At 42.6% G+C, this 12,434-nt stretch overlaps 2 protein-coding genes across 2 annotated transcripts in view; both read right to left on the reverse strand.

Annotated features, from left to right (window-relative positions):
* The window catches only part of LOC139182962 (antigen WC1.1-like), a gene marked incomplete in the record, with an annotated part of 771,738 nt that overhangs the window by 184,594 nt on the left and 574,710 nt on the right, over nt 1-12,434 (reverse strand).
* LOC109559718 (antigen WC1.1-like) overlaps nt 1-12,434 on the reverse strand; it is a 34,860-nt gene that overhangs the window by 21,066 nt on the left and 1,360 nt on the right. Inside the window, 3 exon segments of the mRNA XM_070788668.1 lie at nt 2,393-2,701; nt 2,795-3,103; nt 8,323-8,643. Coding sequence (XP_070644769.1) covers nt 2,393-2,701; nt 2,795-3,103; nt 8,323-8,643 — 939 coding nt within the window.

A 12,434-nucleotide genomic window follows, 5' to 3' on the forward strand; every position in this document is an offset into this window, starting at 1 on the left:
AAGCACAAGCTGGAGTCAAGATTGCTGGGAAACATATCAATAACCTCAGATATGCAGATGACACCACCCTTATGGCAGAAAGTGAAGAGGAACTAAAGAGCCTCTTGATGAAGGTGAAAGAGGTGAGTGAAAATGTTGGCTTAAAACTCAACGTTCAGAAAAGGAAGATCATGGCATCTGGTCCCATCACTTCATGGCAAATAGATGGGGAAACAATGAAAACAGTGACAGACTTTATTTTCTTGGACTCTAAAATCACTGCAAATGGTGACTGCAGCCATGAAATTAAAAGATGCTTGCTCCTTGGAAGAAAAGCTATGACAAACCTAGACAGCATATTAAACAACAGAGATGTTACTTTGCCAACAAAGGTCCAACAAAGCTATAGTTTTCCCAGTAGTCATGTATGGATGTGAGAGCTGGACCATAAAGAAAGCTGAGCACTGAAGAATTGATGCTTTTGAACTGTGGTGTTGGAGAAGACTTTTGAGAGTCCCTTGGACTTCAAGGATATTAAACCAGTCAATCCTAAAGGAAATCAGTGCTGAATATCCATTGGAAGGACTGATGCTGAGGTTGAAGCTCTAATACTTTGGCCACATGATGGGAAGAACTGACTCATTGGAAAAGACCCTGATGCTGAAAAATACTGAAGGCAGGAGAAGGAGATGACAGAGGATGACATGATTGGGTGGTATCACCAACTCAATTGATATGAGCTTGAGCAAGCTGCGGGAGATGATGAAGGACAGGGAAGTTTGAAGTGCTGCAGTCCATGGGATTGCAAAGAGTCGGATATGACTGAGTGACTGAACTGAACTGACTGACTGAAGGAGCACTAATGTACAGTAAAAAAGGTGAATGAATTAACTTAAGATTAGTAACTTGGCTCACTGAAGTACACCATACCATTAAGAAAATTAAAATATAAGACAGAATTAAACACACAAAAAAACATAATAAATATTTATTCCAAAAGTCATCATCATGGTAACTTGCATCACTGTATTTGTAATAGTCAAAACTTGGCAACAAACTCAAATTTCTGCCACTAGTTGAATGGATCAATGCATGGTCATGTGATCATTCAAAGGAATACTCTATAGTAATAAAATTGAATACAATGTTGCCATAAACAACATCATGAGTGAGAAATTAGACATGAAAGAAAACATTCTGTGTGGTTATACATAAAGTTTAAAAACTGACAAAATATTCTATGGCAGTACAAGTCTTAGGTAAGCAGTCTTCCCTGGAGAGGAGGAGGACACAGCCATTGGGAGGCAATAGTGATTCTGTGGTGCTGTGAATGTTCTCTTTGTAGATCTGGGTTGGAGAACATGATCTAGGTATACACTTATTGTTTGTACTTTGTTCTCTATTATTACTCTTAAATAATAATGTTTCAAAAAATATTCATCTAAGCATTTCTTTCCCGACATAGCACTTCTTAGCATTTCTTAGCACTTCTTTCCCCTGAAAAAATGAGTGAACAATGAGAAGGTTATGGAGCAGGACCTTATGGAGCCTTCTCAGGACAGACCACCCTCATGTCCTGCACCTGCTTCTGTCTGTAGAAAAGCCTTAGCCAAAGAATAAATTTAATCACATAAATGAAAATTTTTCAGAAACAAAGCAAAACAGTCAAATAGGATAAAATAATAATAGTTTAGCCCTAAACAAAGTCAAGGATATTTAGTTCCTCCTCATGGGCTATAGCTAACATTCTGAGCCATATCCTTTGAGCTGTTTTGCAGATGCTGAAATCCCTACCAGGTGGTAGAAGTAAATTACATGATGACCAGACTAGTGGGGTGCCATTTCCTTCTCCAGGGGATCTTCCCAACCCAGGGATCAAACCCGAGTCTCTTGCATTGTAAGCAGATTCTTTACCATCTGAGTCAACAGGGAAGCCCTTCTTCATCTTACACAATTGAAGAATTGGCCTCAAGGAAATGGGAACAAACCAACACTAGAACTGATGATTAACTGCAATTCAAACAATACAGGTGGCACTGATCAGACCTATTTCAAGATGACTGTTGGAGCTAGCTGTGCTATTCTGCAGGTAACTGTCCCCTACCTCCACCTGTGCACTCCTGAAATTCTCATTTAAAAACTCTTGTCCCTGATCATCAAGGAGGAGCTGGTTCTTTGGTACATTAGTCCTCTGTCTCCCCAGAACTGCTGGTTTTCTCAATAAAGCTGTCTTTAATTTTACCCCATGCTAATCTCTCAGGATTGGATTCTTGAGTAATGAGCAGTTGAAACCTGAGTTCAATAATTTCAATATAGAATATCTTCCTTTCTAAACCTGTTTTCCCTTACTCTCTGCTCTGGGGACATTTCACCCCAGGAGCATCCTAAGTATAGTAGCCCTTCCCTGTCTTACCTGAGCAGATCACAGAGGCTGTGTTGCCACGAGAACAGTCAGGAACACCCAGGGCAGTCACAGGGCATTTCCATAGGAAAGACTCAGCCCCTGAGCAGTGAAATCAGGCTTTCCAGAGTTGATCACTTCCTTCTGCTCCATTTGGGGTGGAGATGGCGACTCCACAGCCAAACTGACGACAGACAACGTTGGCATTGGCCAGACTCCAGTGGGAGGCACAGAGAACTCTCCAATGTCCAGAAATATTCATCTCCACCTGCCCCTCACACTGAGAGGTGCCATTTTTCATGAGCCGGACTTCTGTGTACACTGATAGAAAAAGACAGGATTTCAGCACAATCTGATTTCTTTTTTATCTTGAACTGAGTGTACACAGAGGTTAAGTCCTGATGTGCATCTCACCTGAACAGACAACCTGAGCAGCTCCACTGTGGTGACATGTGCCCCCTGGACAGGGCACTCTGGGGCAGGACCAGAGCTCAGGCTCCTCCCCCTCACACCTGAACTCTTCAGCCCAGACCCAGCGATCTGACTCTCTGAATGGCACATGTCCCAGGACAGACACAGCCTTGCCACATCCCAGCTCTGCACAGATGACCTGGGCAGTGGGGAGTGTGAAGTTTCCATCAGACACTGGGGTCCAGGCTTCTCCAGAATGCACTTCTACTCGCCCTGAGCAGGGTCCAACCCCTCCAGCCAGATGCACAAATCCTAAGAGAAATAAAGAACAACAAACGCAGTGAGTGTTCATGAACCTGGCTTGACAATTGGAAACAACATTCACAGGCATGAGATGGTGTGAAAGCTTTTCTTTCCAACAGTAGAATAAGAGGGGATAAGAAGAGATAATTTGACTGTCATTGTCAAACTGCATTTTCATGAGCAAGTTTCTGAAGAGATATCCAGAAGGATTGAAGAATCAGTTTGGAATGGCTGAATCCCGAGAATATATATTGGTTAGGAACGTTAATTCCTATCTGGGGCATGGAAACTACAGTGCCCAAAGAAACTGCACAGTGGTAGTCATTCAAACGTGGGTGCAGAGCTGAAGTGAGAGTGAAAAAGGTCCATGGGGTTCAAGAGCTTAGAGGCCTAAGAGCCAGAGAAGTTTAGAAGTTTAGAGGACCATCCTGAGATTTCTGGGGCTAAACTTCTGGCCAGTTTTCTCTCAGAGCCAATATTCAAGTCACTGAGGACAGGGAATATCACACAGGCTGGATCTGAGTGCAGGTATTATAATCTAATTGTGAAAGAAGTTGTCCACAGGCAAGTTTAGAAATGACAAAAGCTCAGAGAGTCATAGGAGAGGGAGGGAATGGTCCTAGCCATCTTTCTTAAAAACCTAGGATTTATCAAGACACCTGGGAGAAAGTGAGGTCTCAGTGGGATTATGCAAGACAATTGAGTTAGTTGATTACTTCATACTAGACATGAGATTCTCAGCAAATGTGAAAGAATAATGATATTTTAATGTATTCTAACCTTATCTATATGCTAACTGCATATGCCTTTCCTACTTGGATTTCTGAGATAAGAAGCCAGCAAGCTATAAAAAAGGAGAATGAGAGGAAGAGAGCAGACAGCAAACAACCCATGTATGTTTTCAGTTCAGTTCAGTCCAGTCCCTCAGTCGTGTCCAACTCTTTGTGACCCCATGAATCCCAGCACACCAGGCCTCCCTGTCCATCACCAACTCCCTGAGTTCACCCAAACTCGTGTGCATCGAGTCAGTGATGCCATCCAGCCATCTCATCCTCTGTCGTCCCCTTCTCCTCCTGCCCCCAATCCCTCCCAGCATCAGGGTCTTTTCCAATGTGTCAACTCTTTGCATGAGGTGGCCAACGTATTGGAGTTTCAGCCTCAGCACCAGTCCTTCCAATGAACACCCAGGACTGGTGTTTCCAAGGGACTCACAAGAGTCTTCTCCAGCACCACAGTTCAAACGCATCAATTTTTCAGCGCTCAGCTTTCTTCACAGTCCAACTCTTACATCCATACATGACCACTGGAAAAACCATAGCCTTGACTAGGCTGACCTTTGTTGACAAAGTAATATCTCTGCTTTTTAATATGCTATCTAGGTTGGTTATTAGGTTGCTGTCTAGGAAGGTTACTTTCCCTCCAAGGAGTAAGTGTCTTTTAATATATACTTTAGAGATTTCTAAACTGCAAAAGCCTCAATAGGAATGAAACATAGAAAGATTTGGGGGGGAAAAGACTCATTCAACGAGATTTTAACACTTTTTATCCCCTGTGCTCCTCCCATTTGCCACCTAACCCTGCTACGCTTTCCCATTTTTTCCCAATGCAGAAAAGAAAAAAAAAAAAAAAACCAAGCTTAAGAGCTACAAATAAATGGAAAGGAGATTCCAAAAGGAAATAACTCCTGTAGGGAGTGAGGTGGAGTGAGTGGCAGGTTAAACAGGGAGTGGATGACATATGAGAGAGAGACCAAAGAAAAGACTGATGATAATGATGTCATCCTTCAGAGCCCATATTTTGGACAGAGAAAAGGTAATCCAATAGGGGAAAACCTGCACATCATAAAGAACAACTTTTAAAATAATTTTCCTGGTTTCTGAGTGTGCTCATAATTATTTATGTACATGGTGGAATTTGTTCTGGTGAAGGACTCTGATTGCATAAGTTTGTGAACTTTGAAGTCTCAAAAAGAATGATGTAACAGAATAAAAATCTACTATAGAGAGCAGGTGGAGAAGGCAATGGCAACCCACTCCAGTGTTCTTGCCTGGAGAATCCCAGGGACGGCGGAGCCTGGTGAGGTCGCACAGAGTCAGAGATGACTGAAGTGACTTAGCAGCAGCAGCAGCAGCAGCATAGAGAGCAGGAGAAAGAAAAGGCACTGCAGAAATTAAAGAACTGAAGGATTAGCTTGACCACTCATACAAGATAGCATATTCAAAAGCAGAGACATAACTTTGCCAACAAAGGTCCATCTAGTCAAGGCTATGGTTTTCCAGTAGTCGTGTATGGATGTGAGAGAAGGACTATGAAGAAAGCTGAGCACTGAAGAATTGATGCTTTTGAACTGTGGTGTTGGAGAAGACACTTGAGAGTCCCTTGGACTGCAAGGAGAACCAACCAGTCCATTTTAAAGGAGATCAGCCCTGGATGTTCTTTGGAAGGAATGATGCTAAAGCTGAAACTCCAGTACTTTGGCCACCTCATGTGAAGAGTTGACTCATTGGAAAAGACTCTGATGCTGGGAGGGATTGGCAGGAGAAGAAGGGGAGGACAGAGGATGAGATGGCTGGATGGCATCACCGGCTCGATGGACGTGAGTTTGAGTGAATTCCGGGAGTTGGTGATGCACAGGGAGGCCTGGCGTGCTGCAATTCATGGGGTCGCAAAGAGTCGGACACGACTGAGCGACTGAACTGAACTGAACTGATGTGAATGAGTAAAGATATTAAATATAATTAAGATATATCCTTGTCTGGTCTCTTACTGTGTAGACATCTTGTGTCCTTAGGCACACATAGCATCTTCCACACCACACCTGGACTTTCAGTGCTGCTCAGAGAACCTCACAGTTGCCTTCATCAGCTCCCATTGCCATTCCCCTTACTTCCAGCTACTATAAAACCTGTTCCACCTTCTTCAAAAATTACATTTGTCCTCTTGCTCCTAATAAGCCCCCAAACACAAGTTTCTTATATCACTGAAATCATCAAATATAAACTATATAATCTCTTATCATAAAACACAGAAATTCATGTTTTATTACCTCCACCTTTGACTTGCCAGTGCATGGCTAAGTGTTCCTCCAAAGTTTGCATTTATACAGATATCTTAAAGGAAAAATTGGGGAAAGAGACTTTTCTAGTAACAGTGAAAGAATATAAGACTCAGAGCATTTCATTCACAGTTCTCTAGTTCTACCATCAAAGAACTATGAACATTTACATCTTAATTTGCAAAGGAAACTTGAAATCTGCCACAAACCCATAAGAATCTCTGATTTGTTAGTACTCCACTTCCAACAATCCACTACTGAGGCTGAAATTTCTCTTCCATACCTGACTCCTAAGATTAAGCAGAAGAAACTCCAAGAGTTCAATTTTGATTAAGATAATGAAAAGACAAGCTATTCTAATCTTATCTCTACTAAATCACCACCACTTAACTTCGCATCATTAAAACATGTATGAAAATACAGAAAAGACAGACCAAGGGGAGGGAACTAGTGACAAAAAGAGAAACAGAAGGAACCTGGAACCATTCATAAAAATGTGAGAGCCTAAGTTAGAGCAATGGTAGTCAGAGAGTACAAACCACAAGCAGTGTTTAAATATCAGAGCATTCTCCAATTCTTTGCTTTTAAGTGTATCTTAACTGGAATTAATATCACGACATCAATCTTCTTAGGATGATAACATTCAGAGTTCTAATTTCACAGAAAGTTCAAACATCACACACTCCATTTTCATTCAGATGCTGATTTATCAAAATATGGTAGAGACGCCTGTAGTGTTTCCACAAATTTATCTGCAGTTAGAACCATGATTAGGACATTGTGACAATGACAAAGGTTACTTGAGATGCCAGAAAACAGGTTTGCTTAAAGCAAAAGTTTCTAACTAAAATTTAAAAGCACCTTGAAAATAATTTTTTTAATAAGAATAATAAAGAGAATGGAAGAAAACATTTTGAAGAGATGAATAGATTTATGACATAGTGCTGTAAAGGTTTCACAAATGCATACTTATCAAGCAGTTTTGTACGTCAGTCATACCTTAATAAAGTACTTTTTAAAAAGGAAAAGAATTGTTTTCTTAAGGGCTTCAACTAGAATCATCAAAGATCTGCTGAAGGTGAGATTAGAAAAGATCACTTTTCCAATGATCTTCCTCAACATAAACACCCAAGAGCTGATTGGCTGTGGCTGCTAAGGACCTACTGCAGATGTCCTCAGAGCTCCCTTGTCCCATGATCACATCAGACAGAGTGATTCTTGCCTAAGACCAACTCCCTACTTCAGGGAACTCACTGTGATAACCGACAATATCTTCCTCCAGTCCAGCTGCTCTGATGGGACTAATATCCTGGACATCCAATCCACAATTATGATAACAACTAGAAGCCTCTCTGTCAAATACTGTGACCACCCACCCACACCCTAGTTTCACTGCTGTCTTTACTGCATCCACCTTGGCACAGGTCAAACACATAGACAGCACTGAGCACTTCTTAGGAGTCACTTCAGGTCCTCTTAGCTTCACTGCCTCTTATACGTGATGCACTTTAGCTGCTGTGTTGTAAACTTCAAGCCTGCATTTTCCTGCTCCCTCAACATTCCTGCAAATGTGATGTGAGCTCTCCACTCAGTTGACCAGGTGCACCAGTGTGATGAGATTGTTTTCTGCCACAAGTTCCACTTTGGCTTCCTCTGACTGTGACCTAGAGATATTTAAATGCACCAGTGAAATCCCTTCACACCTTTTCCTTGTGTAACTGCACCCTGACGCCCGGTATGGTCACTTGTCCACAGGTCTTCACGTGCCCTTTTGGGTCACCATTGCTTGGTTGAGCCTATTCTATTGTCACATCCTCCACATACCAACATGGAGGAGTGTGTGACTCTGACATTTAGACCCTGTGAGTATGATAAACCTTGTTGCCCACAACTCTTCTATGACCCTTCCACCCACCATGTAGCCACACCCTAGTGACCATTACATCAAAGAAAACAGAACAATTACCATGATGAGACTACGTCACAGAAGTCAAACCCAGAAGCTGTATCTGTATGAAACTTTTGACCTCACCTCTCTGCCTCCTGTGACACATCACAAAGATCCTTCACCCAAGTATGCTCTAAAGGCTGTATCCATCATCTCAAGTCATTCCGGTAATAAGACAGAGGCTTTTCCTGCTAGAGATCCCCACACAGACCAGACAGGACTTACCTGAGCAGACTACTCCAGCATCGTCGTCGTGGGAATAGCTATCATTACGGTAGTCTTTAATATTAGAATGTTCACAGTCACTGACAGTTGACTCTGTCCCTTCACATGAAGTATACAAAAGCCAAATGGGGCCAAGTCCTGGCCCAAAATAAGCCTTTCCAGGAAAACCAATGGCAGCTCCACACCCCAGCTGTCTGCACACTACAGATGCATCCTCCATGATCAAGTTGTAATCATTCACTGTGCCCCATTCTCCTTGGTGCTTCACTTCCACTCTGCCCTCACAACGGTGGGCTCCATCCTTCAACCTCAGCTCCAGAGCTGCAAGAGAGACACGGACACAGGACACAGGAGAGATTTTAGGAGACCATGTAGTGGTGTATATTTAAAATATAAGCTCTCTGAGGAGTAAAAGAGTGCATGGGATATAGTATTTCCTGACCTCTGTGGTATAAACATTCCCACCATGGCTAACTCTAAGCTCCCAATGTGCCATCACTGAACATGGAGCTGGAAGGGACCCACCAGGTGTTTCTCACGAGCCTGTAGAACCAGCTCCAGGGACACCACCGAGGACAGGCCTTCAGGGACTCTGGATGCTGCCCCCCCCTGTAGATGTGCCCAGGGCTACTAGGGCCCAGCTTCCCCATCAGTTACAGCTTGTGGCCCCAGATCCAGGGAGGAATTGTCCCTCTCCTTCCCTGTCCATAGGGAGCATCTCATCCAGCTCAGGAACTGAGGGCTGAGGTAACAGGCTCTGAAATGTCCTGGCTATTCCTGCCACCTGGTGTTCATGTCCTTGTGTAATCCACACTCGAATGTACCTAGTAACACACATCTAACAAGTGGAATTTGACAAAAGTGATCAAATCTCACTTTAGCGATTAAGTTTTAAGATGACTCTGGTTTCTGCATTAAAAAGTAGTTCATTTGTAGGAACATTATAGATGGAGACATTACTAGTGTTCAGCAACATTTAAAATTCTCTTTTTATGAGCATGTGGAAATAGTAATACTTCCTTGCCTACTTGAAGTTAAGCATAACCATGTGATCTGGCTCATTCAACAAAGTGGCAGAACGATTGATGTCACTTCCACATAGAAACATCTAAGAGCCAGTATATTTTTCTACCACAGCGAATACTGCAGCCTTGTATCACAGTGGGAACATAATACAATGGTGGAGAATCCAACAACCTGAGTGCTTGAAGAATTATGATAGCAGAAGTCCTGCCAAAGTGAACAGAACATGTTATGTAAGGATACATTTTGTTTTTTTACTGCACCATACCTAGCTTACTTTTACTAAAATGGAAAATAACAGCAGGAAATTTACAGAAAGAAAAATACTAAGATAAAGACTAGGTATATAAAATTGAGAAACATCTATACTAACATCTAAAACCCCAAGAACAAAGAGATGTCAGGGTAGAGTACACTGAAGCCTTAGATTTACTGAAAGAAAAAAATAAAATTGCCAATCTAAAATTCTACACTCAAAACCATTCTCTCAAAGAATAAAGACCTCAAATGTGCCATTACCAAGATGCTGATGTAGGAGACAGCAGCCTCCATCCTATTAAAAAAGACCAAACTTAGACAGTGATCAGTAACAAAAACAGCTCCAGAAGATCTGAGTACCCTAAGAAGTTTGACCACGCCAAGATACTATCATTTTGGAGGCATCATTACATTCTCCTTAGATTGACTCAGTGTCAAGGGTGCCAGGAGAGTTCCTCTCACCAGGAGGGTAAGAGCAGGCTGAGTAACCAGTGTCCCTAGCCTTTGGGGGCACCATATGAAAGTCCTGCTTCAGGTTCACTTCATGCAGACCTGCAAAGCTGAGCCAGTCTTATAGAGATGGCTAGGCATAAGAAAGAAGAGCAAAGGATCAATAGCAACCACATGGCAGGAGAAATCACAGTTCACAGTAACCTGCTCTGCAGACAAATGCAGCAGATTTTGCCCCTGAAAGAATTAATAACAGCACAGATGATGGTTTCCAGTAGTCATGAATGGATGTGAGAGTTGGACAGTAAATAAGGCTGAGCCCTGAAGAATCCATGCTTCCAAACTGTGGTGCTTGAGAAGACTCTTGAGAGTTCTTTGGACAGCAAGGAGATCAAACCACTCAATCCTAAAGGAAATCAACCCTGAATATTTATTGAAAAGACTGATGCTGGAGCTGAAGCTCTAATACTTTGGCCACCTGATGCAAAGAGCTGACTCATTAGAAAAGACCCTGATGCTGGGAAAGACTGAAGGACAAGGAGAAGAGCAGCACAGGATCAGATGTTAGATAGCATCACCAACTCAATGGACATGAGTTTGAGCAATGAGCCATTGTTGGCCTTGGCTTTTGCTGCCTTCCTAGGCCTTCCCACAACCTGAGCACCTGCAACCATCAACTCTCCCACAAAGGCACCTGCAACAGGCCCCCAAAGCCAAATGTGTGCACACCATTGGCTCTGGCCACCACCACCGCTGGTCATGACCCTAGGCTCTGGAACGCGAGGCACTGCTGAGAACACTAACTATCATTCCAGTGACAGCAGATCCCCTGCAACACTTGCCAAACACCACACAGTTGTCAATGCTGTGGACATCAGCAGCCTGAGCCAAACAGCCTCATGCCCTCCCAGACCCAGTACCACCTTATGCCTCTGCACTTGGCACCCTGCAGTACATTCCAGTGTGCCACTATCCAGAAGTGAAAGGCTTTCTCTACTGAAATCAGGACATAGAGTCTGGCAGAGGTGACAGCTTTTTTAAATGTGCAGACATCTACAAGAAAATAAGACACCAAAGGAATACAGTAAACCTCTTGTAACCAGCTCAAATTAATGGAGATCCAAGAATTGCCTGACAAAGAATTCAAAATAATACTTCAAAAGATGCTCAGAGAGTTACAAAAGAATTCAAATATTTATTGATAACAGGAAAATAATACAAATAAAATAAGAGCAATAAAGACATATACTTTTTTTAAAAAAAGAACTAACCAGATATTTTGAAGCTGAATAATAAATGAATGGTCTTTCCAGGTGATGCTAGTGGTAAAGAACCCATCTGCCAATGCAGGAGATGTAAGAGACTCATGTTCGATCCCTGGGTCTGGAAGATCCCCTGAAGGAGTACATAGCAACCCACTCCAGTAAACTTGCCTGGTGAATCCCATGGACAGAGGACCCTTGTGGGCTACAGTCCATGGGGTCACAAAGAGTCACACATGACGGAGGTGATTTAGCATGAACACAATACAATGAGTAAACTGAAGAATTCCAACAAACTTGACCAAGGAAAAGAAAAAGAAAAAAAAAAAAAAAGAACCAATAAGTTAGAAGAAAGATCAGTTGAAAGTATCCAAAGAGAGGAACAAAAAGAGAATGAAAAGAATATAGAAAGCAGTGGAAACTATGCACACCATAAAGAGAAACAATGCATTGAATGGAGTCACAGGAGAAGTGAAGGAGAAAAGAAATAATGGCTGAGGACTTCCCTGGTGGTGAAGTGGATAAGAATACGCCTGCCAATGCAGGGGACATGAGTTCAATCCCTGGTCCAGGAAGACTCCACATGCCGCAGAGCAGCTAAGCCAGCATGCCACAGCTGCCGAAACCTGTGCACCTATATTCTGTGCTCTGCACCAAGAGAAGCCACCACAATGAGAAGTCTGTGCACTGCAGCGAGGAGCAGCCCCTGCTTACCGCAGCTAGAGAAAGCCCGCATGCAGCCAGGAGACCTAGCAAAGAAAGAAAGAAAGAAAGACTGAGAATTTCCCAAACCTGGGGGAAAATCTGGAAAGATGATGCTGTGAAAGTGCTGCACTCAATATGCCAGCAAATTTGGAAAACTCAGCAGTGGCCACAGGACTGGAAAAGGTCAGTTTTCATTCCAATCCCAAAGAAAGGCAATGTCAAAGAATGCTCCAGAAGCTAATAAGTAACCGCAAAATTTCAATTCAAAACAACCTTCTCCAAGACACACAGAGTAAACTGTCCAAAAGCAAAGACAAAGAGAGAATTCTAAGTCTAAAGAGAAGAAAAAAATTCTGTCACCCAAGAGGACTCCCATAAGGAGATCAGCATATTTGTCCAAAGAAACCTTGCAGA

The sequence above is a fragment of the Bos indicus genome, chromosome 5 (genome assembly GCF_029378745.1).
Source record: "Bos indicus isolate NIAB-ARS_2022 breed Sahiwal x Tharparkar chromosome 5, NIAB-ARS_B.indTharparkar_mat_pri_1.0, whole genome shotgun sequence".
NCBI classification, from domain to species: Eukaryota; Metazoa; Chordata; class Mammalia; order Artiodactyla; family Bovidae; genus Bos; species Bos indicus.